Raw genomic sequence first — 24,598 nt, forward strand, 5'->3', positions numbered from 1 at the left:
AAACTAGATAAAATAAAAATAAAAAATAAAAAAATACATATATACACAAACATCATGTGACTATGTGACCGACCAGGCCATCGGATGTTGTTACACATCACTGGTCACAATGCGCTTCGCATTGTTTTAGCCGTCAAATGACGCCACCCCGCTGGCTAAGCGAGCAGGCCAACAGAAGAAAGAGTGAGAGAAAGAGTGGTGAAAGAGTACAGCAGGGATCAACACCACCCCCTGCCGGAGCCTCGTGGAGCTTTAGGGATTCTCGCTCAATAAGCACTCACAATGCCCTGTCTGGGAATCGAAACCGCGAACCTAGGAAAGTTTCTATCAAAGATGCGTATCGCCTTCACCTTGGAAACGCAGAGTAGATGAAACCACGGTGACTGAAGAAGGGGAATTTTCCTTGTGTTATTTGTCTTGTACTCTATTTTTTCATTGTTTAAGAAAAATGTCCAGGTCCTTGGTTTTGTGTTTATGTTTTCGTTTCTCATTGTGTTCGACGTTTTTTTGGTGTCCTGTACCCATATATGCATATATATATAGATGTAGAGGTAGGTACGTACATATATGTATGTATATATGCATATATTTTATTTATTAATTTATTATATGACGGAACACACGCATCCATTTCTAAGTAAGATTGTTCTTGATATATATATATATATATATGTATGTATGTGTGTGTGTGTGGTGTGTGTGTGTGTGTGTGTGTGGAGGTGTAATGGCCTAGTGGTTAGGGCAACGGACTCGCGGCTGCAGGATCGCGGTTTCGATTCCCAGACCGGGCGCTGTGAGTGTTTATTGAGCGAAAACACCTAAAATCTCCACGAGGCTCTGGCAGGGGGTGGTGGCGATCCCTGCTGTACTCTTTCGCCACAACTTTCTCTCACTCTTTCTTCTGTTGGCCTGCTCGCTTAGCCAGTAGGGTGGCGTCATTTGAAGGCTAAAACAATGCGAAGCGCATTGTGACCAGCGATGTGTAACAACATCTGATGGTCTGGTCGGTCACGTGATCAATATATAAATGTATATATATATATATATATATATATATATCTATATATATATCTATATATATATATATATATATATATATATATATATATTATATATATATATATATAGAGAGAGAGAGAGATAAATAGATGTGTGTGTGTGTAGGATAGACAAGAGGTAAGTGTGGCAAGATTAAGAAGATGGAACAAGTAAAGACTTACCACTCTTATGTTTTGTCTTGTCGCCTGGAAACAGCAAAGTCTTTTCTTTATCTTTCTTCGTTTTAGTTTTCTTGATTCCTCTGCAAGAGATTGGAGAGAGGGAAAAAAAAAATACAAAAAACACTGATACAACAACACAGAGCATTCTGTAGATATGGACTGAATGATGTTGATGATGAAACTGATCGTTCGGGAGAAGAAAATAAATGCAACACACTCGCATATAAGCATGTGTATGTTGTGCAGAAAGTCTTTTTCAAATATCGCTGGTGGTAAGAAGCTTGCTTCCCAACCACATAGTTCTGGGTTCAGTCCCAGTGCGTGTCACCTCGGGTAAGTGGCTTCTGCTATAGCCTTGGGTCAACCAAAGCTTTGTGACTGAATTTGGTAGATGGAAATTGAAAGAAGATCATCGTGTGTATATATATATATATATAAATCATCTTCATCATCATCATCATCGTTTAACATCCGTTTTCCATGCTAGCATGTGTTGGATGGTTCGACCAGGGTCTGGGAAGCCAGGAGGTTGCACCAGGCCCCAGTCTGATCTGGCAGTGTTTCTATAGCCGGATGCCCTTCCTAACGCCAACCATTCTGTGAGTGTAATGGGTGCTTTTTACATGCCACCAGCACAGGGGCCAGAGGAGGCTAGCAACGGCCACGATCGGTTGGTGCTTTTTACATGCCACCAGCACGGAAGCCAGTCAAGGTGGCGCTGGCATCAGCTACGTTCGGATGGTGCTTTTTACGTGCCACCAGCATGGGTATCACAACTATAATTTCCATTTGATTTGTATTTTGATGTACTTGACTTACTAGATCTCCTCAAGCACAGCATTTGATGGCATCAAAGACATATGGGCATATTAGACACCCCCCAATTTCAGCAGTACATGTTCAGGTAATAAAAGGTTTTAGTATAGAGCAGAAGCAGATTCGCTCTTTACCTTTAGCTATCCACATTGTACCTCTTTACTTTTAGATACCCATTTTGGCTCATCATGTGATGATCAAGTCCATTTAGATTTATGCTGACTATCTATACCTTAACATAATAGATTAACCAAGTGTCCCAACATCAGTTATTTAAGGGACCTTTCTTCCAGGTAATTCCTTAGGGAGGTGAGTTTGTTATGAGCGAGTTTTGATCTTCGACATTAAAACAGTTTATACCACTTTGCAGCTTCGGCAAGGAGAGATTTATAACTAGAATATTTGACGCTATGCTTTGCGTTTTATCCAACATTTATCTTCAACTTCAAGAAACATTTTGAAATCATCTAATGTTTTTAACAGAGTTCCACTTGTACCAGTTGATGGATTTCACTTTAGCATCGGAAATAAATGTTGCTATACAGTCAACTATAACTTACCTTTGTATTTTCCTAATGCTATTCACCCTAACTCATGTTAATCAGAAGACACAATTTACCAGGGCTTAAGGCACATTGCATTCATTTAACCACATCACTGTCTATGGTGTAGGAGTGGCTGTGTGGTAAGTAGCTTGCTTATGAACCACATGGTTCCGGGTTCAGTCCCACTGCATGGCGTCTTAGGTAAGTGTCTTCTACTATAGCCTCGGGCCGACCAAAGCCTTGTGAGTGGATTTGGTAGACGGAAACTGAAAGAAGCCCATCATATATATGTGTGTGTTTGTGTTTGTTCCTCCAACATCACTTGACAACCGATGCTGGTGTGTTTACGTCCCCGTAACTTAGCAGTTCAGCAAAAGAGACCGATAGAATAAGTACTAGGCTTACAAAGAATAAATCCTGGGGTCGATTTGCTCAACTAAAGGCAGTGCTCCAGCATGGCCACAGTCAAGTGACTGAAACAAGTAAAAGAGTAGAGTATTGCTAAAAGTACATTAGCTCTTTAGTATTCAGATTATTCAATCATATTATTTAGTCACATTGCTTTGAATTTATCCTGTGTTATCTCGTAGCTTTGAGATTTAGGTGATGGAATTGTTTACTTTTAGAATGACATTGTAGAGTATGTGTGAGAGGTCAGATCTAGCCAGTAGGTCTTTACAGAGCATACTGGGTGCTTTTAATGTGGCACTAGTACCAATGGGTTCACCAAGTAACTGGCATGGGTTGGATAGTTCAACAAGTACTGGCTAACAAGAGTTCTGCTTTGGCATCATTTCTATGGCTGGACAGCCTTCCTAATGCCAGCCACTTTATAGAGCAAATTGGATGCTTTTAACGTGGTACCAGTACCAATGAGTTCACCAGGTAATTTGCAAGACAAGACATCCCCCCCACCCAACTAAGTGGGGAATAGTATTAAGAGACACAGCTTTGTCAGGTGATGAGAGATTACAGTAAGACAGAGGAACGGTAACAGGTGCCTTGCTGGTGTAAAGTTCTAACCTGATAAAACCGTTTTTACTACTGCTGCTGCTGCGGCTACTACTACTACTACTACTACTACTAACAATAATGATGATTTCAAATTTTTGCCACAAGGGCAGCTTGAGGGAGGGGATTAAGTCAATAACATCAACCCCAGTGTTTCACTGGTACTTAATTTATTGACCCCATCAAAGAATGAATGGCAAAGTTAACCTCAGCGGAATTTAAACTCAGAACGTAGTGACAGGTGAAATACCACTAAGAATTCCATCCAGCATGCTGATGCTTGCTTCTACCAGCTCACCACCTTAACACTGATAATAATAATGATTTTTCCTAACACAGGCACAAGCCTGAAATTAGTGGGGAGAGGGACAATCAATTACATTGACCCCAGACCTCAACTGGTACTTATATTATTGACCCCGAAAGGATGAAAAGCAAAGACGACCTCAGCAAAATTTGAAATCAGAATGTAAAGACAGAAAAGCATTTTGCCCGGAGTGAAATGACTCTAGCAGCTCACTTCCCTAAATAATAATAATAATAATGATGATGATGATGATGATGACGATGATGATGATAATAGACAATTTGAAGTGGGAAATACGAAGGTTGTGGTCAATGTGAAGAGTAGACGTGATACCAATAGTAACTGCTGCACTTGGAAGTATCAGCACTCAACTACCAACATAGTTGAAAGAGATCAGTGCAAGTGTGAATGTAGAACACCTACAAAAATCAGCATTGCTTGGAAATACAAGAATTCTTCCCATGGTTCTTGAAGCATGACCAGTAAACAAGTGTCACTTTAGTCTGCTGGTTGTGGACAGCCAACACTTTCCATCATACCCAGTAAAATAAGCTGTGAGTTTTCTTATAATAGTAATAATAATAATAATAATAATAATAATAATAATCTTTCCTAACACAGGCACAAGCCTGAAATTAGTGGGGAGAGGCGACACACTTGCACCGTTTCTATTTATTATCATCTCTCTGAAATGCATCCTTCACACTTCAATAAACAAAATTAACAAAACTCAGCTCTCCTCATCACCCAACCATAATATTCACAGATGTAGGTTATTGCAGATTGTGTTGATAATGTTACTCTATTCACAGGGATTTTCTCAGAAGCTTCCATTTGGTAATAACAACAATGGCAATTATATCAATTACAGAGCAGCAATAGCACTAACAGTGACTGCCACAATGTTGAAACTGAGTTTCATGTAACGGCAATCTTCAGGCATGAAAGCCTGGAGTTCATAGTGGCATGAATTTCATATCACAAGATAAGTAAAATCCTGTTTAAATAAAAAATACATTCTTCAACATATATTGAGTACTGTCATCTTCTTTCACTGAAGAACCAGATTAAGTGAATAAATAAATGAATACATATATAATATAATCTCAGGTACATACACAATATACACATACATATTTACAGATATGCATACATGTGTGTGTGTGTATATATATATGTATATATAAAGTATGTATGTGAGCATGTGCATATTTTTTTTACATATATGAGTGTGTGTGTGTGTGTGTATATGTGTATACACATATACCATGATCATGTGCCAATTTAAAATTAGGTACACCATACCCCTGAATGTTGTAGGAGACAACTAAATAGCTGATTACAATGATTATATATTCCCACACAACAGATGCTCAAAAGCAAATCTACAAGTATGTATAATACTACTACTGGATAGTACAGGGCAAATCTGTACTTAACTGCATTCTTAAAAGAATATACCATAACTATATATATGTATGTATGTATGCATGCGTATATGTATGTATATTGTATGTGTTTAAAAGTATCTAACAAGACATAAAGTACCTTGATGCAGTAACCATGTGTGATGTATAAAGAGCAAAACAAAGAATTGATTATATATATATACATATATATATATATATGCATAAGTACATATAAGGAATTTAAGATACAAAAACACAAGAAATGACAAACAAAATGTAAGAAAAAAATCTACATTAAAATAAATGAAAATAAAAAGATGCAATAGCAAATGAATTTTAACTGACACCAGACCACAAATTCATAGAGAAGCAAGGAATGGGGTGGGGTATAGTCAAGAGGCTTTAGTAAATTAACCCTTTCATTACCAACCCGGTTGAAACCGGTTCTGGCTCTCTAGTACAAATGTCTTGTTTTCATAAGTTCTGAATTAAAATCTTCCACCAAACCTTAGTCACAATTTATGTTCCTAAAACTAACTTAATCATAACTAAGTCATTTTACTAAATTCTTTGTTATATTTAATGTAATTGAAAGAAACACGGAGCATCTCAACAGAAATACAGTAACGAAAGGGTTAAATCTCAAAATCACTACTAATATTAAAAATAATCTACTCAGGAAGAAATGGAAGACAAAACTGGCTTTGGTGGAATTTAAGTTTAGGCTGTAGAGGAACTAAAAATCTGAACACAACTCATAAAACATTCTGTTCAGCAGCGCTCCACCATCTCCACTTTTATAACAAAAATGGATTTGTAACATTGGCACAAAATCACAAATTTTGAGGCTGGAGAGAGCTAATCAATGGAATTTACCCCAGTTCGCAGTTGGTATTTTTTTTCTATCAATCCAGGAAGGATAACTGACAATGACTACTCTCGTTAGAATTTGAACCCAGAATACAAAAATGACACAAGATATTTTGTCCAGTACTTGACTGGTTTTGACACCTATCATCCTTGCGTAATTATAGGAAATAAGCTGAGGGAGTTTCTATAATGTTGCTCTATCTGGTAAAAATAGTAGCCAAACCTCCCTAAAAGAAGGGAGGGGGAGGCTATATTGAACCACATAGTCATAGATATCTTTATATATAAAAGAGAGGTTGTGTGCTGTCTGTCTCCTACGATTTAGATTCCTAACTACTCCCACATTTTGCGGTGCAGTTTCATATCGAGCCCGTCTGGGTATTAGCGTGCGTCTACGATGAGTCTACGATTTTAAAAATAATTTACCATCAATTTTTCCCATTTTTAATTGCATTTTTGGCATATATAAGGGAAGTAACTCTCTAAAAATTTATTATTAAATCTCAGAACGTAAAAAGCTACAGTAACCCCCTCCCCCTTTGTGGTTAGCCATATTGAGATTATACTTTACGTCTCTAAAAATGCTTATATAGTTATTTCCCTTACTAACCCGAGCAACGCCGGGCGATACTGCTAGTATAAATATACAAAAAAAAAAAAACCCTGTTTAGTCATAGATATTGCATATTATGAGAGAATTGGGAACAGTAAAAGAGAAGCAGATCAGGTATGATGATTTAAAGTGGGAAATAAAAGGACTGTGGTTGTTGAAGAAGGTGAACGTTGGTACCTGTTGTTATTGGAGCCTTGGGTACTAGAAGTACCAAGTTCACAAACAAGATTGAAAAGATAGGGGTAAATGTGAAGATGAGAGTGTCTACAGAGATCAATGTTGCTAGAAACTGCACAAATTGTCTGCAGAGTTCTCAAAATCTGAATGAAGAGTATTACATCGGTCCTTTGGGTGTGGACAGCTGACATTTTGTTATATCCCCCCAGCGAAGTTGTTGTGTTAAACAAAAATAATAATCTTTAAAAAGATTTGTTGTGTAAGGCCAGAACAGTGCAAGAAGGTTCAAAGTAAACTACAAAAGGAAAAGGGAAAGACAACAAAACAAAATTGCATTCTTATCTTATATTTCTATATTTCGGGGCTATAACCTCTTCTTCAGGACATATGGAAAAGCAAGGGATGAACAATGACTTTTCTAAATGTCCTGAAGAAAGGGTTATAGCCCTGAAATATAAAGTAAAACTGCAACTTTGTTTTGTTTTCTCTCCCTTTTGTAGCTTACTTTGTACTTTTTTTGTACTGGCCTTACACAACAAATCTCTTTAAAGTAATTTCACACACTGCTTCACCAAAATTACTCCATGTTAAGAATAATTTTTGTTCTACTATACACACAAAGCCTGAAATTTTGAAGGAGGTAGCTGGTTGATTACATTGATCCTTACGTAAGTGGTACTTCATTTTAATCTACTCCAGAAGGATGGAAAGGCTAAGTTAACCTTGGAAGGATTGCTACAGAGAATGTAAGAATGTAAAGAGCTGAAAGAAATACTATAAAGCATTTCTTCTGAAGTTCTAACAATTCTGTCAATTCACTACCAATAATAATAATAATAATAATATAATAATAATAATAATAATAATAATAATGATAATAATGATAATAATAATAATAGTAATAGTTTCTGATCCAGTAATAAGGCCGGAAATTTTGAAGGGAGGCATGTTATATCAACCACAGTATTTCACTAGTACTTTATTTTATCAATGCTGGAGGGATGAATGGCCAAGTCAACCTCAGCATTATCTGAACTCAATATGTAAAAGTCTGGAAGCAATCACTACGCATAAGCATGCTAACTTAATAATGATAATAATAATAATAATAATAATAATCCTTTCTACTGTAGGTACAAGACTTGAAATTAAGCAGGAAGGGGATAGCTGATTACAATGACCCATCTCTCAACTGGTACTTATTATATCGACCTCAAAGGGATGAAAGGTAGAATTTGAACACAGGACATAAAGTTGGAGGAAATGCCGCTAAGCATTTCCCCTGGTGTGCTAACGATTCTGCCAGCTTGTTGCTTTAATCATAATAATAATTAATGATTTCAAATTTTGGTACAAGGCAAACAATTCTGGGGAAGGAGATAAGTTGATTACATCAACCCCAGTACTCAACTGGTACTTATTTTATCACCCCACCTCCCCGAAAAGACGAAAGGCAAAGTTGACCTCAATGGAATTTGAACTCAGAACACAAAGACGGACAAACTACCGCTAAGCATTTTGCCCAGCATGCTAACTATTCTACCAGCTAGCTCCATTAATAATAATAATAATGAAAATAATAATTATCCTTTCTACTATAAGCACAAGGCCAGAAATTTGTGGGGAGTGGACTATTCAATTACACTGACCCCAGTACTTGACTGGTACTTAATTTATCGATCCCGAAAGGATGAAAGGCAAAGTTGACCTTGGTGGAATTTGAACTCAGAACGTAGTGATGGGTGAAATACTGCTAAGCATTTCGTCCAACACACTAACGATACTGCCAGCTCGCCACCTTAATGATAATAGTAATTGACCGGTACTTAATTTTATCAACCCTGAAAGGATGAAAGACAGGATTTGAACCCAGGACGGAAAGAGCCGCAATAAATGTTGCTAAGCATTTTGTCTGACACGCTGTTTCTATTTTAGGCACAAGGCTCGCAATTTTGGGGGCAGGAAGAGAGTTAGTCAATACTATGAACCCCGATAATTAGATTGGCATTTTATTTTATTTTGTCGGCCCAGGAGGGACAAAAGGCAAATAATTATAATAACAACGTCTAAAAAATCAAATCAATAGTAATGAAAGAAAGAAAGAAAGAACTGAAAGTTCGACAAAACTAAAGATAAAAACATGACAAATTACATAATGTTAAAAAAAAACAGAAAAAAAAACAAAATAAAAGAAGACTAGGTTTAAAATTGGTTCAGAGTGAAACTTACAGTTTTAAATCCTTCCATGTGTTACGGCAGCTGGAGTAATAAAATAGAAGACATCACAGCTACAATAACAATAGCATAGACTGCTCATAGAAAACCAATTTTAAAGAACATTGCAGCTACAAACAGCACAGACTCGTTATAGCAAACTAACAGTAAAGACATAAGTCGCAACTTGACTGGCTTAGCCCTTTGGCATTCGGGGTTACTCTATTATTAAATGTAAGGCTTATTTATTCACCTTGTTGTGAATTAATCATGCATTATCTCTCGTAGCTTTGAGATTTCAATGATGTGACTGTTGATTTTTTTTTTTTTGATTTTTTAAAAATGATATTATAGGGTGGGTGTAAGAGGCTGGATCTGGCCAGTATATGAACATAAAAAACAAGTAGAGAGTATTTGGGCCGGCATGTGGACGGTTTAAATGCTAGAGAATTAGCGTTGTTTTATAGCAGGGCAATATAAAATTACATCACAACTACAACATTGACTTGTTATGGCAAACCAACACAAAAAAACAACCACAATTACAAGTACAACAGAGAAGACTTGTCACAGCAAATCTTTATATATAAAATTTAAGTTGTGTGTGTGAGACTCTGTCTCCTCCAATTTAGATTCCTAACTACTCCCACATTTTGCAGTGCAGTTTAACCAAAAGTGGGTATCTTATAGTTGTCATTCATATCGAGCTCTTCTGGGTATTAGTGCGCGTCTACGATGAGTCTACGATTTAAAAAAAAATTTACCATCATTTTTCCGCATTTTTAATGATTTTTGCTCGGGTTATATAAGGGAAGTAACTCTCTAAAAATGCTTATATAGTTATTTCCCTTACAAACCTGAGCAACACCGGGCGATACTGCTAGTTGATAATAAAGACTTTACTGTTACAGAGGCATAGACTTGAGATCTGCAAGCCAACTTTAATAGCATTGTAGCTACAATGGCACAGACTTGACATAATAAAACTAATATTAGAGCAATGTCTATATATATATATTTGTTCCTTCTCGAGCCATGCCTGGTTCATAAGGGCCGGTTTCCCGGTTTCCTTGGCGTATAGGGTCCCCCACCTGGATTGGACGCCGGTCTGTCGCAGGTGAGTTGCTAGATGCAGGAGGAAAGAGTGAGAGAAAGTTGTGGCAAAAGAATCAGCAGAAGTTCGCCATTACCTTCTGCCAGAGCTGCGTGGAGCTTAGGTGTTTTGTTCATAGACACTCACATCGCCCGGTCTGAGATTCGAACCCACGATCCCTCGACCGCATGTCCGCTGCTCTAACCACTAGGCCATGTGCCTCCACAAGTATATATGTACCTATTTCTTTATTACCCAAAAGGGGCTAAACATAGAGGGGACAAACAAGGACAGACATAGGTATTAAGTCTATTACATCGACCCCAGTGCGTAACTGGTACTTATTTAATCGACCCCGAAAGGATGAAAGGCAAAGTCAACTTCGGCGGAATTTGAACTCAGAACGTAGCGGCAGACGAAATACTGCTAAGCATTTCGTCTGGCGTGCTAATGTTACTGCCAGCTCGTCGCATGAAAGAGCAGATGTATATATGTACCGTATGTAAAACTGTCTTTGAGAGGGAGAGAAGGAAAGATAGAGAAACAAATGAAGGTTGTACTGGAACTTTGTAATGGAAACAAAGGCCAATGAGTTCACTTTTAGCTGAGGCATACGTGTGTGTGTGTGTACATGCATGTGTGCATGTGCAACACACACACAAGTGTTTTTGTTAATTCATTTGCATATGCATTTCTCCAAAATCACTGAAAACTACAATCAGTGACATTGTCTCTTCCTTTGTCAGCTAATTTTTATAAGATTGGAGATGTATTGAGTGAGATACCTCAACAGACAGGCAAGGGTTGGCAACACAAGGAGTGTCCATCTGTAAAACAATGCCTCAACAATACGTTTGTCTAATTGATGCTAGCATGGAAAAGCAGATATAAAAACAAAATGCGTGTGTGTGTATATAGTAGTGTGGTATTTCCCTTCACAACCACATAGTTTCAGGCTTGGTTCCACTGCGGGGCAACTTGGGTGAGTGCCTTCAGGCGTAGGCTCAAGTTGGCCAATGCCTTGTGAGCAGAAATGGTACACACAAACAGTGAAGAACTCACACACAAACAACAACACACACATATATATATATATATATATACATAGGAAGAAAGATAGAGAGTTATATAGAGAGATAGATTAAAAAGATAGATAGATAGATAGAGATAGATAGATAGACAGACAGATTAGATAATAAGATAGAAAGATAGATTGATAGATAGATGGAAAAACAGTTAGAATGATAGATTGATAGACTAATAGATAGTGTGTGCGTGTGTATTTTGAGTCTGTGGGCCTTTATTAACATTGTTTGAATGGAAGAAGTAATATTGGTTACATTTTCCAGTGCAAAACATACATAGTTGCAAAAGATAGACCCTAAATGAAGAGGATGTGCAAAAGATGGAAACAAAATAAGATAAGCATGAATGGCTGAACCTGCAATGTCAGCATACATGGTTGACTGAGTATGAATGAGATGAGACAAAGAAATGTATGTTGGAGAAGTCACACATGGATTGCGCCAGAAAGAACTGCACTGGTATGGCCATGTAATGTGTATGAAAGATGGCAGAGGGTGAAGAAGGGTCATGAGATCCAAGTGGATGAAACAGGTAGAAGAAAACCGAGGAAGAAATGTGAAGGTCTTAGGATCTTGGGCCTTATGATGGAATGGCACTTTGTTAGAAGGAGGCCCATCTGAGAAATATCATTATGGAAAATGGAACGATGATGCTGACTTTGATTGCTTTAACCCTTTCATTACCAATCAGGCTGAAACCGGCTCTGGCTCTGAGTACAAATGTCTTGTTTTCATAAGTTTTGAATAAAAATCTTCCACCAAACCTTAGTCACAATTTATGTTCCTAACACTAGCTGAATGACAACTAAGTTATTTTACTAAATTCTTTGTTATATTTAAAGTAATTGAAAGAAACACAGAGCATCTCAAAATAAATGCAGTAACGAAAGGGTTAAAACAATGTAAGCCTACATAAATTATGGAAAAAAAAAATTTTTTTTTGCTTTTTTGATTATGACACATGAAAGAATGATTTCCAAACTATTTCACCTAAACTATTTTAATACCAAATTCCATTCTCCATTCTATCTAAATTTTATTTATGCCAATGCTGCTCCTTAGGTGGCAGTCATTACAAAGGACATAATCAATTCTTCACAATATCTGGTGGGGTGAGGAAATTTAAATTTCAAATCAAAGACCAAGGAAGAAGGTGCATAGAGTACACATATCTAATATTATTATTATTATTATTTTTTTGCTTATTTGTTACAAGTTCTTAAAATTTCTAGGCAGTGGGAATCATGTAAAGCACTATTTCATTCTTTTTTGAAATCATCAGTATGACATAACTTAAGATATATAAATTAAACACTTTATGAAATAAGACACCTCATACAAATGAAAAATAATTAGTCTGGAATAAATTCTTCCATTTACTCTAAATTTTATTTACACTATATCTGAATTATTCAAGATGGTATTAATACGAAATTTTATTTACTCTAAACTATATTTTGAAGCAACAACATCAAGGACTGAACGGGAAGGAACCTGGTAAAGTGTGTGACTGCAGTATGAGACTGCAGTCTGTGGCAAAGAATGATGGTTGTATCTCCCACCTCAGATCTTCAGCACTGAAGACGAGACCATGCATTCATACTTCTAGAAAACTGTAATAAGTCCAAACCTGCTGGATACCACCCGTACTAAAGTGCTCATATCTTCAAAAATGTGCCTCAACAAATTCTGCCTTACCCATGCAAGCATGGAAAAGTAAACATTAATTGGTAATGAAGATGATATATATCGGTGCCATGTGGTGGTTGTTGTATTGGGTCTGCTGCCACACCCAATGCCACCAAATTTTAAGCAAAGGTGTACCAAAAGTTTTCCATTAAGATTTGTAAGGTTAATATTTATAATGAATTTGCCTTTTTCGATGGGTGTGCAGCACACATCTAGCACACCCTGAATATACACCCCTGAGTGGATTTGGTAGATGGAAACTGAAAGAAGCCCATCGTATGTGTGTGTATATGTGTTTGTACCCCCCACCATCGCTTGACAACCGATGTTGGTGTGTTTACGTCCCCGTAACTTAGCAGTTCGGCAAGAGACCAATAGAATAAGTACTAGGCTTACAAAGAATAAGTCCTGGGGTCGATTTGCTCGACTAAAGGCGGTGCTCCAGCATGGCCGCAATCAAATGACTGAAACAAGCAAAAGAATAAAAGAATACACACACACACACACAAATATATTTCACACAAACTGAGGAGACATGGCCAACACAGTGAAGGCACACATGTGGCTAGGAGGAAGGTAATTCTGGATAAAATCTGCTAAAGAATAGAAGTGGGGTATTATTTAGTCCTGATAAACCAACCTCTCTTCAGCTGGTGGTGATATGACATGCTAAGTCCATGCTATGCTATAAAGTGGTCAGAGATAGAATAAGAGGATAGGCACCCAACCAATAAAACAAAATTATTCATTGCCAAGCAAGCGGGTCATACATAAGAAAGACTGGTGGCTTTCTTTTTTTGTTGTTGCTGTGTTAAATGTTGATAGGCCCTTACATGTAGTGAAACAGATCTGTAGCACACACACATACACATCCAACTCATGCCAGCATGGAAAAAAACAAACATAAAACAATGATAATACAGAAACAAATATGAATAGTGTATGAACACATTCACTTCATACCACAGGCCACATCTAAGAATTTTGATGCAATAAAAAGAAGATATATATATATAAGTTTGCTTCTAGGTTCGGTCCTACAGTGTGGTGCCTCAGGCAAATGCCCTGGCCAGACCAATGGTTTACATGTGGAATGAATAGATGGAAATTAAAAAAGCCGGTTGTGTGTATGTATGTATATATATATATATATTATATATATATATACATATTGGTGTAGGAGTGGCTGTGTGGTAAGTAGCTTGCTTACCAACCACATTGTTCCGGGTTCAGTCCAACTGCGTGGCACCTTGGGCAAGTGTCTTCTTCTATAGCCTCGACCCGACCAAAGCCTTCTGAGAGGATTTGGTAGACGGAAACTAAAAGAAGACCGTCCTATATATATATGAATGTGTGTGTATATGTTTGACAACATCGCTTGACAACCGATGCTGGTGTGTTTACGTCCCCATAACTTAGCGGTTCGGTAAAAGAAACCGATAGGATAAGTACTAGGCTTACAAAGAATAAGTCCTGGGGTCGATTTGCTCGACTAAAGGCGGTGCTCCAGCATGGCCACAGTCAAATGACTGAAACAAGTTAAAAGAGTAACCAGAAAGCCCTTTCATTCATTTACTTTTGAAGGGAAGTGTAGAAGCAACTACGCTATGCAGCTTTATTGACATAAGCGTGTTTTTCAGATAAACACTGCCCTTCTGTTTGGAGGGTCAGGGAGTCCCCAGCTTCATCAATGTCACTAGTGGGGAAAGGGCTTTCAAAGATCATGGGCTATGCTTGTCTCCATTTGATTAACTTATAAAAAGCATATAACCAAACACATCAGGTGTCAGGTAAGGTAGGCGTGGCTGAGTGGTTAAGAAGTCTACTTTGCAATGGCATGGTCTCCGGTTCAATCCCACAGAGCAGCATTTTGGGAAGACATCACCTACTATAGCCCAGAAAAGTGTTGTGTGTGTGTGTGTGTGTGTGTGTGTACACATGTTTATGTTTATCTTTCACTCCATGAGAAACTGGTGTTAGTGTGTACATGTCCCTCTAACTTAGCAGTTCAGCAAAAAGGGACAAATAAGTGCTGGGGTTGATTTGATCAACTAATCCTCCCGAAGCAGTGCCCTAGCATGACTAAAGTCCAATGATTGAAACGAGTAAATACAAATAAAAAAAAATTTAAAAAATTCTAGTCTATTTCAATAGCAACAGGTTGATTGATGTGAAATCATTGATAAATAATTACATTAATTTTCTGTTCAGTAACAGCTTGAAAAACCAAACAGATCTGTGTCAACAATGTGTTAACAATGTAAACCAGTTGATCCTGGAGATAGTATTCACAAATGAAGCGATGAGTAATTGTCTATGTGGCCATTAAATTTGCTAGGAATAAGTAGATTTCCCTCAAAGCAAACCCTACTGTAACAGGTGGAACCCCTTTATAGTATTAATATTTTTGACAGTTTTAAACAAAGAGCACTCATTATAAATTCAGTGTATAATATTCTAACAGAATATATTTAATTAATGATACCTATGTCGTTGTCAGTGCTGCTGGACTGACACCTGTGCAGGTGGCACGTAAAAAACACCATTTTCGAGCATGGCCGTTGCCAGTACCGCCAGGCTGGCCCTCGTGCCGGTGGCACATAAAAGCACCCACTACACTCTCAGAGTGGTTGGCGTTAGGAAGGGCATCCAGCTGTAGAAACTCTGCCAGATCAGATTGGAGCCTGGCGCAGCCATCTGGTTCGCCAGTCCTCAGTCAAATCGTCCAACCCATCCTAGCATGGAAAGCGGACGTTAAACGATGATGATGATGATGTATATATATATATATATATAAATATAGCTTACTTTTCAGTTAAGGTAAGGTCAACAGAAAAAGTACTCCATCTGGTAAGAAATAAATATTGTTTGATGTACAGAGTATATAGTTACGAGCTACTAATAGTTTCACACACTGAAGATATTATCTAGGCAGGTTTTAAAACCTGTCTAACGTCTCCAAGTAATCTTACGGTTCTGGGTACATGGCCTATACAAGTTACAAATTGGGACAATGGAACAAAAGATGAAGGTGGGTTCATAAAGTGGAATTATGAAAAAAAAATGGTAAAAGGAAAATAGAAAAAAAAAAGGAGAATTAGAGTTATGTTCCTCTTGATTGTAGGATCGTTAAGCTAGATAGAGTAGAATCGATGAACGGGGCCTTAAGTCTACAATAGAGCTATTCAATTTGGAGAGAGTGGTGTCCTCCAATTCATAAAAAAAAACTTGTCCATATGTTTACATTAGCTGAAAATTTCAGATCAGAAAATTTTATACTGTGTAGTGACCATAGGTGGGAGCAGTAATCTAAGCAGCTGAGGACATATGTCCCCTGGAAGACCATCATGATTTCCTATTTTCTCAATCTGAAAGTTTGGAGAATCCATCCAGCCAGCTGCCTGCATTTTATTGCCAATTTAGTAATATGCACTTGGAAAGAAGCATCATTACTCATGTCAATGCCCAGGTTGCACACCGATTTTGATTCAGGGATTGCAATCCCTCCTGGGCCAGTATATCCTGCCTGCATTTCATTCAGCTTTGTGTGCTGGTAGTACAGGGCTTGGAATTTTCTAGCATTAAACTGCATATTATTGTCCTCAACCCACCTATATAGAGTCCAACTCCTGTTGCAGGTGTGCAATATTTCCAGGGCCCTGTGTATTTGTCGAACCATGCTGGCATGGAAAAAAAAACACAAAAAACCAGCAAACAAATGATATAACATATAAGGTAGATGTGGCCCCAGGAGGGCAGTAACTTTACATAAATATTGACATGGTCTGTGTGACAACCTGTCTATCCAACACAAGCCAACATGGAAAGCAGGCATAAAATGATGATGTAGATGGTGTTTATATGTATATATATATATATATATATATATACACACATATCATCATAGGCACAGGTGTGGTTGTGTGGTCAAGAAGTTTACTTCTCAGCTACATGGTTTTGGGTTCAGTCCCACTACTACAGACCTGGCTCAATCAAAACCTTATAAGTGGTTTTGGTATATAAAAACTAAAAGAAGCCTGTCGTGCATGTGTGTGCGTGTGTGATGTGTGCATAGGTGTTAGCTTGTGAATGTTTATGCCTCCTTGTCTTGATACCATGTGACAGTTGTAAATGAAACTCATTCATTTCCAGTATTCTGCAAAAACATGTCTGGCCATGGGGAAATGTTACCTTACTTGGAAGCAGGTTAAAGTTGGCCACAGGAAGGGCATCTACCCCGATAAACTCCTTCTGACCCATGCAAGCATGGGAAAGTAAACATTAAAACAATGATACACCAGGGACATTATTAAAAACAGCAATATATATATATATATACATATATATATACATACATATAGAAATATGTATACATTCGAGGCTTTCTTCCAAGGAATCTAATGCGCTTTGGGGCTGGCCAGATCGGAGCAATCTCAAGATTAATCAGCCGAAATTGCGAAGATGATCCGGTTCTTGACTGAAGATTGAAGGCTTCGAATGTCCCGTCCGTGTTTTTTGTATCATCTTCTAAATGTTTCACGTTCTTGTCCCAGTTTGTATTTTTTTACATTTACAAATATATATATATATATATATATAATATATATATATATATATATACATATATATACATACATATATATATTACATATATATACACACACACATATATATACATATATGTATATATATAGATACACACACATATATAGGATGATCTGATTCTTGACTGAAGATTGAAGGCTTCGAATGTCCCATCCGTGTTTTTTGTATAGTCTTTTAAATGTTTTGCGTTCTTGTCCCAGTTTGTATTTTTTTTACAAATATATATACATATATATATATATACGCACACACACATACACACATCCATATATTACAACTACAGAATTGTGCATGTGTACACACTTGTGAATAAGCAATCAATATTTGATTACCTTGTGCTAGTGCAATAAATAATATCAAGTACTTGACATTTTAAAATCAGATGCAGCCATCATATGCAGATGAGTGATAACAAATTCAAGAGGATCCCTCTGCAAGCAATTCCCATAGTTAAGAGCTGAACTCAGCACGGTAAGCTTTACAAAATCAAAATTGAATTAGAAAAATATAAGGATCTTTTCACTTTGACCAGCAGATTTTAAAAATAATTTCTATGTAACTAAAAAATTTTAAACTTCGTATACTGGTAGAATGTGTTTATAAAACATCTTTTTCTCTTGGCTTTCTTGAGAAAATTCTGTAGTTTGTAACATATTTGTTGTTTAATTTCTTGCATTTCGGCAATTTCAACCAATCAATGACGTCTATTGAGGTGAATTCAATTTCTGCCGTAACATTTTATGGCAGTGTCATATGAAAATGTCCCTGTTTTTTTATGAGAAAAAAGATACCGTGGCCATAAACTGAGGGGTCACTCGTAAACAGAGCTGGATAACAAAACCATTCCCTCTTTAGTGTCCACCCATAATTATGACCTTAGTATCAATCTATTGCATTTCAATCTGTTTTTGGGTTAGAGTTAGGGTTAGGGGGAAGGGTATCTTTTTTTCTTCAGAAATGTAAATAAACCCAATCTGTTTCTTAAACGAATATATAATATGTAACAGGGACATTTTCATATGACACCGGCCATAAAATGTTACGGTATAGACGTCATTGATTGGTTGAAATTGCCGAACTGCAAGAAATTAAACAACAAATATGTTACAAACTACAGAATTTTCTCAAGAAAGCCAAGAGAAAAAGATGTTTTATAAACACATTCTACCAGAATACGAAGTTTAAAATTTTTTAGTTACATAGAAATTATTTTTAAAATCTGCCGGTTAAAGTGAAAAGATCCAAATAAAATGATTTTTACTGCTTACAGTAATGATAAGGCACGTTTTTTTATGTAATCTCTGCGCACAGCTTGGGTGGACTATTGAGAGCGAAGTGTGTGTGTGTAATGGTCATAGTGAGAGCACGAAGGCAGGAGTGATGAAATGAGTCTATTCATCATCATCATCATCGTTTAACGTCCGTTCTCCATGCTAGCATGGGTTGGACATTTCGACCGGGGATCTGGGAAGCCAGAAGGCTGCACCAGGCTCCGGTCTTATCTGGCAATGTTTCTACAGCTGAGCTGGATGCCCTTCCTAACGCCAACCACTCCCTGAGTGTAGTGGGTGCTTTTTACGTGCCACCTGCACTGGTGCCAGGCAAGGCTGGCATTGGCCACGGTCGGATTGGTGCATTTTACGTGCCACCTGCACGGAAGCTTTGAATAGGAATCCACATGATAGATACCTCTGATTAAATGATCAAGTAATGGCCTCTACCACGGTCAGTCTAACGCAGCTGGTCAATATTTACACATAGACACAAACATATACACAACTATGGAATATAACAACAACGAGAGACAGGAATGGGGGAGAGAAAAGTGGGAGGAGGTGGGGGGCTGGAGAATGAGAGGAGACGAAGGAAGAAGGATTGAAGTGAATAATTAAAATAACTAATTAATTAATTAATTAATCAATTAGAGAAATAGGAAAATATTGGATAATTTTATATTGTAAAGTGTATTTGCAAAAAAAAAAATCAGAAAAAGAAATCAGGAAAAGATATAAAAGGATTTACGTACGCATGAGCTTTCTGTAATTCTTTCTGCTTTTGTACACTTCCTTCATTATACTTGAGCACGCGTGCTTCTGGAACCCACTCATCCCAACTAAGACGGAGAGAGAAAGAAAGAAATTCAGATTTTGAGAATCTGACCAAAGAAAAAAGAAAAACGAGGAGGATGATTATATGGTTTTCAATTTCCAGCATGATGTTCGTTCTTTGTTGCAGAGATAGGGCTGAGGGGAGGGTTATGCCTCACAAGTGTCATGGCCAATGCCAGTGTCGTGTAATTGGCATGTAAAAAGCGCCCTTCGAATATTGGGCCTCACAGAAGCAGTGACTAGTGACAGAAACCTTCAGTGATATACCATGCTTGAGAAGACCCATCAAGCCAAACGAGATCAGCCATCGTCGGTGCCGGTGTTTTGTAACTGGCACCTGCACTGGTGGCACATAAAAACCACCCTTTGACCATTGGATCTCACGGAGGCAATGACTAGTGACGGAGACCTTTGGTAATATACCATTCTTGAGAAGACCTATCAAGCCAAGTGAGATTGTAGTTATGGCTGATGGGTGCCTTTCATAACTGGCACCCATGCCGGTGGCACGTAAAAATCACCCACTACACTCTTGGTGTGGTTAGCATTAGAAAGGGCATCCAGTAGTAGAAACCATGCCAAATCAGACTGAAACCTGATGCAGTTCCCCAGCTTACCAGTTTTCAGTCATACTGTCCAACTCATGCCAGCATGGAAAACAAACGTTAAATGATGGTGATGATGATGATGATGATTGCTCCAAGAGCTATGTCAGTGAAGTGCAATCTCTTGGCGGGGCCCCCTCCCACACTGCACAGGTCAAATGATAGAGGAAAGACTAATTATGGACCACCTCTTCCAAAAGGTAAAAATAGGTTTGCATAGAGCCAACATCCTTATATCATCATCATCATCATTTTCGTTTAACTTCCGTCTTCCATGCTAGCATGGGTGGAATGGTACCACATGAGCTGGCCAGGCCGAAGCTTGCACCGCACTTCTGTGACTGTTTTGGCAGGATTTTTACAGCTGGATGCCCTTCCTAACACCAACCACTCAGCAGAGTGGAGTTAGTGCTTTTTACTAGAATAAAAAAAAAAGCAAAGCTACAGAAGCATTGATGACAATTCAAAACCAACATGACTTGGAAGAGGAATTCATTTGCAATAACCCAGAGTTGAGAATGATGGAGAAAATTCATCAAGGGCTGATGCTCCTTACGAAACAAAAGGCTTAAGTACACAATTGGAATTTAACTCTTTAGCATTCGGATTACTCTGTCAAATGTAATAGACCCCCTTTGGTCATGAATGACCATGGGATTGTGCCCAGAAACTTACCCTCTGAGGCACAAGTCCAGGCAAGGCTGTTTATGGAAGACCAGCAGTCGCCCATGCCTACCAGTCTTCCCTCTCCATACAACCAATGTTATCCAAGGGAAAGGGCAAAGGCTGATACAACTTGACACCAGTGACAATGCTACTGATTGCTACAGCCGTGTGAACTGGAGAAAAGTGAAATAAAGTGTCTTGCTCAAGAACACAACACACAGCCTGGTCCTGGAATCGAACTCACTACCTTATGATGGCGAGCCTGATGCTCTAACCACTGAGCCATGTGCCTTCACTGGTACGTGTAAGGCTTATTTATTCACTGTTTTGAATTAATCCTGTATCAGCTTTGAGATTTCAATGATGTGATTGTTCTGTTTTGGAATGACATTGTAGGGTTGGTGTGAGAAGCTAGATCTGGCCAGTTTAAACATAAAACAGACAGAATATTTTGGCCAGATATGGCCAGTTTAAATGCTAAGAGGTTAACCAACCCTTTAGCATTCAGATTACCGTAAATCTTTGAGTATAGTCCGCCCTTGGGTATAATACGCAGGGAATTTTTAGGGGGCTGTACCTCTAAAAAACCTAAACCTTGTGTATAATACGCATTCCTTCTCTAACTTGAGTCGTGCATAACTAAGCCAGCAGCACCTAGTCGAACAAACACTTCTGCACATGTGTAATACAATACTGGTGATGTTCTTAACTGTTATATGGGAATGTAAATATGTTTGCATATTGTTTTTATTACATGTTATTCTGTGTTCTGAATACTTTTATTTTAATAAATGTTGCTTACTGCAAGTTATGGATGATTCTTTTATGACTTCATTGCTTTCAGGCTTAGCTTAAGGTATTTTCATGCCCGACATCACAAAATGCGTCTGAATAAACATTGCCGGACAGCAAATAGAGACTTGGACATTGCTTAGAAAATATTTTTCATTTTAACCTTGTATATAGTACACACTAGGGATTTTGACGTTTAAATTTTGGGGAAAAAATGTGGATTATACTCGAGGATATACGGTACTTTATCAAATGTTCTGTTTGTTTAAAATAAGGAAAGGATGATCATGGCTGATACATCATTGGTCTGCTTAGTCAGGTGGGACCTGGGGTTGAACAAGTGTTGAAAAAGCCCATACAATTTGAAGGGCAACCCCTGAATGAATCAGGGCTCAACATTCCAAGAAGGCGTTACTTACTTTTTATTCCAGCCATTGTAGTGAATGAAATACCGCACTGTTTTATCCTTCACCTCGGACTTCACACACTGAAACAACAACAGCAAAAACAAACTCACAGGTATTAATAACAAAAACACTCTGGAAATAGCAATAATCAACTAAAACAAATAATAATAATAATAATCACAATCATGCCCTGATACAGTGCTAGGCTGTGGCTCTCGTGGCTTCTTATCTTAACTGACTGGAAGTGTTATCATGTACATTGTTTTGTCTTGGTATAAAAGATGGGCTACAGCAAATAGTCTGCTCAATACTACAGATTTGCTTATCAGTTGCTTGACTCTAATTAGTTGAGCATGTCCCTTAGTGGCTGACAATATGTGCATCTCTGATCACAAGCAGTAGTGGGGGAGCATCATAGCCATGTGTTGACTGGAATTTTTTGAGGTTTGGATAATTCACCGCTGGAAACATGGGTGTTTTGTTCAACATCCTTAAACAACCCTTATTCAGGGACCATTTGAGTGGGATGAGCTACTTGCCCTGAAGATGGGCCCCACTTGCAAGGTCATGTGCTGCTTATCTTGATATGAGATCACTATGTCCCGCACATATGGTTGTGATGCATGTGCCTGGTGTACCCTTATCAGAATGGTAGTCATGATGGGTATACTGGGCTTCGTATATTTTACCCCAGTGTCACTTTAATGGCATGCGCTGCCTCTCTCACTCAATAATAATAATCCTTTCTACTATAGGTACAAAACTTGGAATTTGGTGGGAGAGAACTAGTTGATTATATCAACCCCAGTGTTTCACTGGTACTTAATTTATCAACCCTGAAAGGATGACAGGCAAAGTTGATGTTTGACTAATACTTATTATATCAACCTCAAAAGGATGAAAGTTAAAGTTGACCACGGTGGAGTTTGAACTTAGACCACAAAGACAGATGAAATGCCACTGAATATTTTCTTTGGCATGCTAATGATTCTGCCAGTTCACTGCCTTTATCATAATAATAATAATCATCCTTTCTACTAAAGGCACAAGGCCTGAAATTTGTTGGGGCGGGGGACTAGTCGATTACATTGCCCCTAGTGTTTCAATGGTGCTTAATTTATCGACTCCAAAAGGATGAAAGGCAAGGCTGACCTCAGCAGAATTTGAACTCATAATGGAACAACGGGCAAAATACCACTAAGCTTTTCTTCCAGTGTGCTAACAATTCTGCCAGCTCACCGCCTTGATAACAATAATGATAATAAATATTATTTCAAATTTCTGCCACAAGGGCAGCATGGAGGAGGTGGGGATGTGTCGCTTACATCAACCCTAGTATTTCAAAGGTACTTATTTTATCGATCCCGAAAGGATGAAAGGCAAAGTCGACCTCGGTAGAATTTGAACTCACAACACAGTGGCAGATGAAATACCCCTCAGCATTTCATCCAACACACTAATGATACTGCCAGCTCGCCACCTTAATAATAATAACAACATGAATGATATTATTTACATTAAATGGATATTTGTCCTCATCCTGTTTGTTGTGAACACATTTCGACTAATATACCCTCCAGCCTTCTTCAGATATCTTGGAGAAATTTTGAACCTGGGTTCTCATTCCTAAGGTATTTATTGATGTTATTAATTTTATTATTATTATTATTGTTAGTGTTCAGGGCACTGCTTGGAATCGAACTTGGAATATTGGGGTTAGTAGCCTGCACTCTTAACCACTACGACATATGCCCAAGTTCAATTCCAAGCAGTGACCTGAACACTAACAATAATAATAGTAATAATAATAACTTCGAAGAATACCTTAGGAATGAGAACCCAGGTTTGAAATTTCCCCAAGACACCTGAAGAAGGCAGGAGGGTATATCAGCCGAAATGTTGTGTTAACAACAAACAAGATGAGGACAAATACCCGTCAAATGTAAATAATGTACGTAATTCCTCATCTCTTAAATATAGAACATGAATGATGATAATGCTGAAAAAGTATATATAAAGACCGTACGACAGGCACCCTTGCCAACCCCCTTTGCTTGTGAAGACATGTTGGGGCAAGCGAAATCGAAATCGAATTGAACCAGCCAGGATCCCTGGTCTGGTGGTACGTAAAAAGCACTATCCGACTCGTGGCCGATGCCAGCACCGCCTCGACTGGCTTCCGTGCCGGTGGCACATAAAATACACCAATCTGACCGTGGCCGTTGCCAGCCCCGCCTGGCACCTGTGCAGGTGGCACGTAAAAAGCACCCACTACACTCACGGAGTGGTTGGCGTTAGGAAGGGCATCCAGCTGTAGAAACATTGCCAAATTAGACTGGAGCCTGGTGCAGCCTTCTGGCTTCCCA

General features: G+C 38.2%; 1 protein-coding gene across 3 annotated transcripts in view; it reads right to left on the minus strand.

The window, feature by feature from the left end:
• Nucleotides 1–24,598, minus strand: part of LOC115217873 (mortality factor 4-like protein 1) — a 42,055-nt gene that overhangs the window by 11,392 nt on the left and 6,065 nt on the right. For 2 of the 3 annotated variants that reach the window (XM_029787586.2, XM_036507807.1), the window contains exons 3-6: nucleotides 22,245–22,312; nucleotides 19,681–19,767; nucleotides 9,198–9,227; nucleotides 1,221–1,300 (exon numbers count right to left, since the gene is read on the minus strand). In XM_029787586.2, the coding sequence (XP_029643446.1) occupies nucleotides 1,221–1,300; nucleotides 9,198–9,227; nucleotides 19,681–19,767; nucleotides 22,245–22,312 (265 nt within the window). The remainder of the gene's footprint in view (nucleotides 1–1,220; nucleotides 1,301–9,197; nucleotides 9,228–19,680; nucleotides 19,768–22,244; nucleotides 22,313–24,598) is intronic. The other variant, XM_029787587.2, reaches the window with a different exon arrangement.

This window comes from Octopus sinensis, linkage group LG12 (genome assembly GCF_006345805.1).
Source record: "Octopus sinensis linkage group LG12, ASM634580v1, whole genome shotgun sequence".
In the NCBI taxonomy this organism is placed as follows: Eukaryota; Metazoa; Mollusca; class Cephalopoda; order Octopoda; family Octopodidae; genus Octopus; species Octopus sinensis.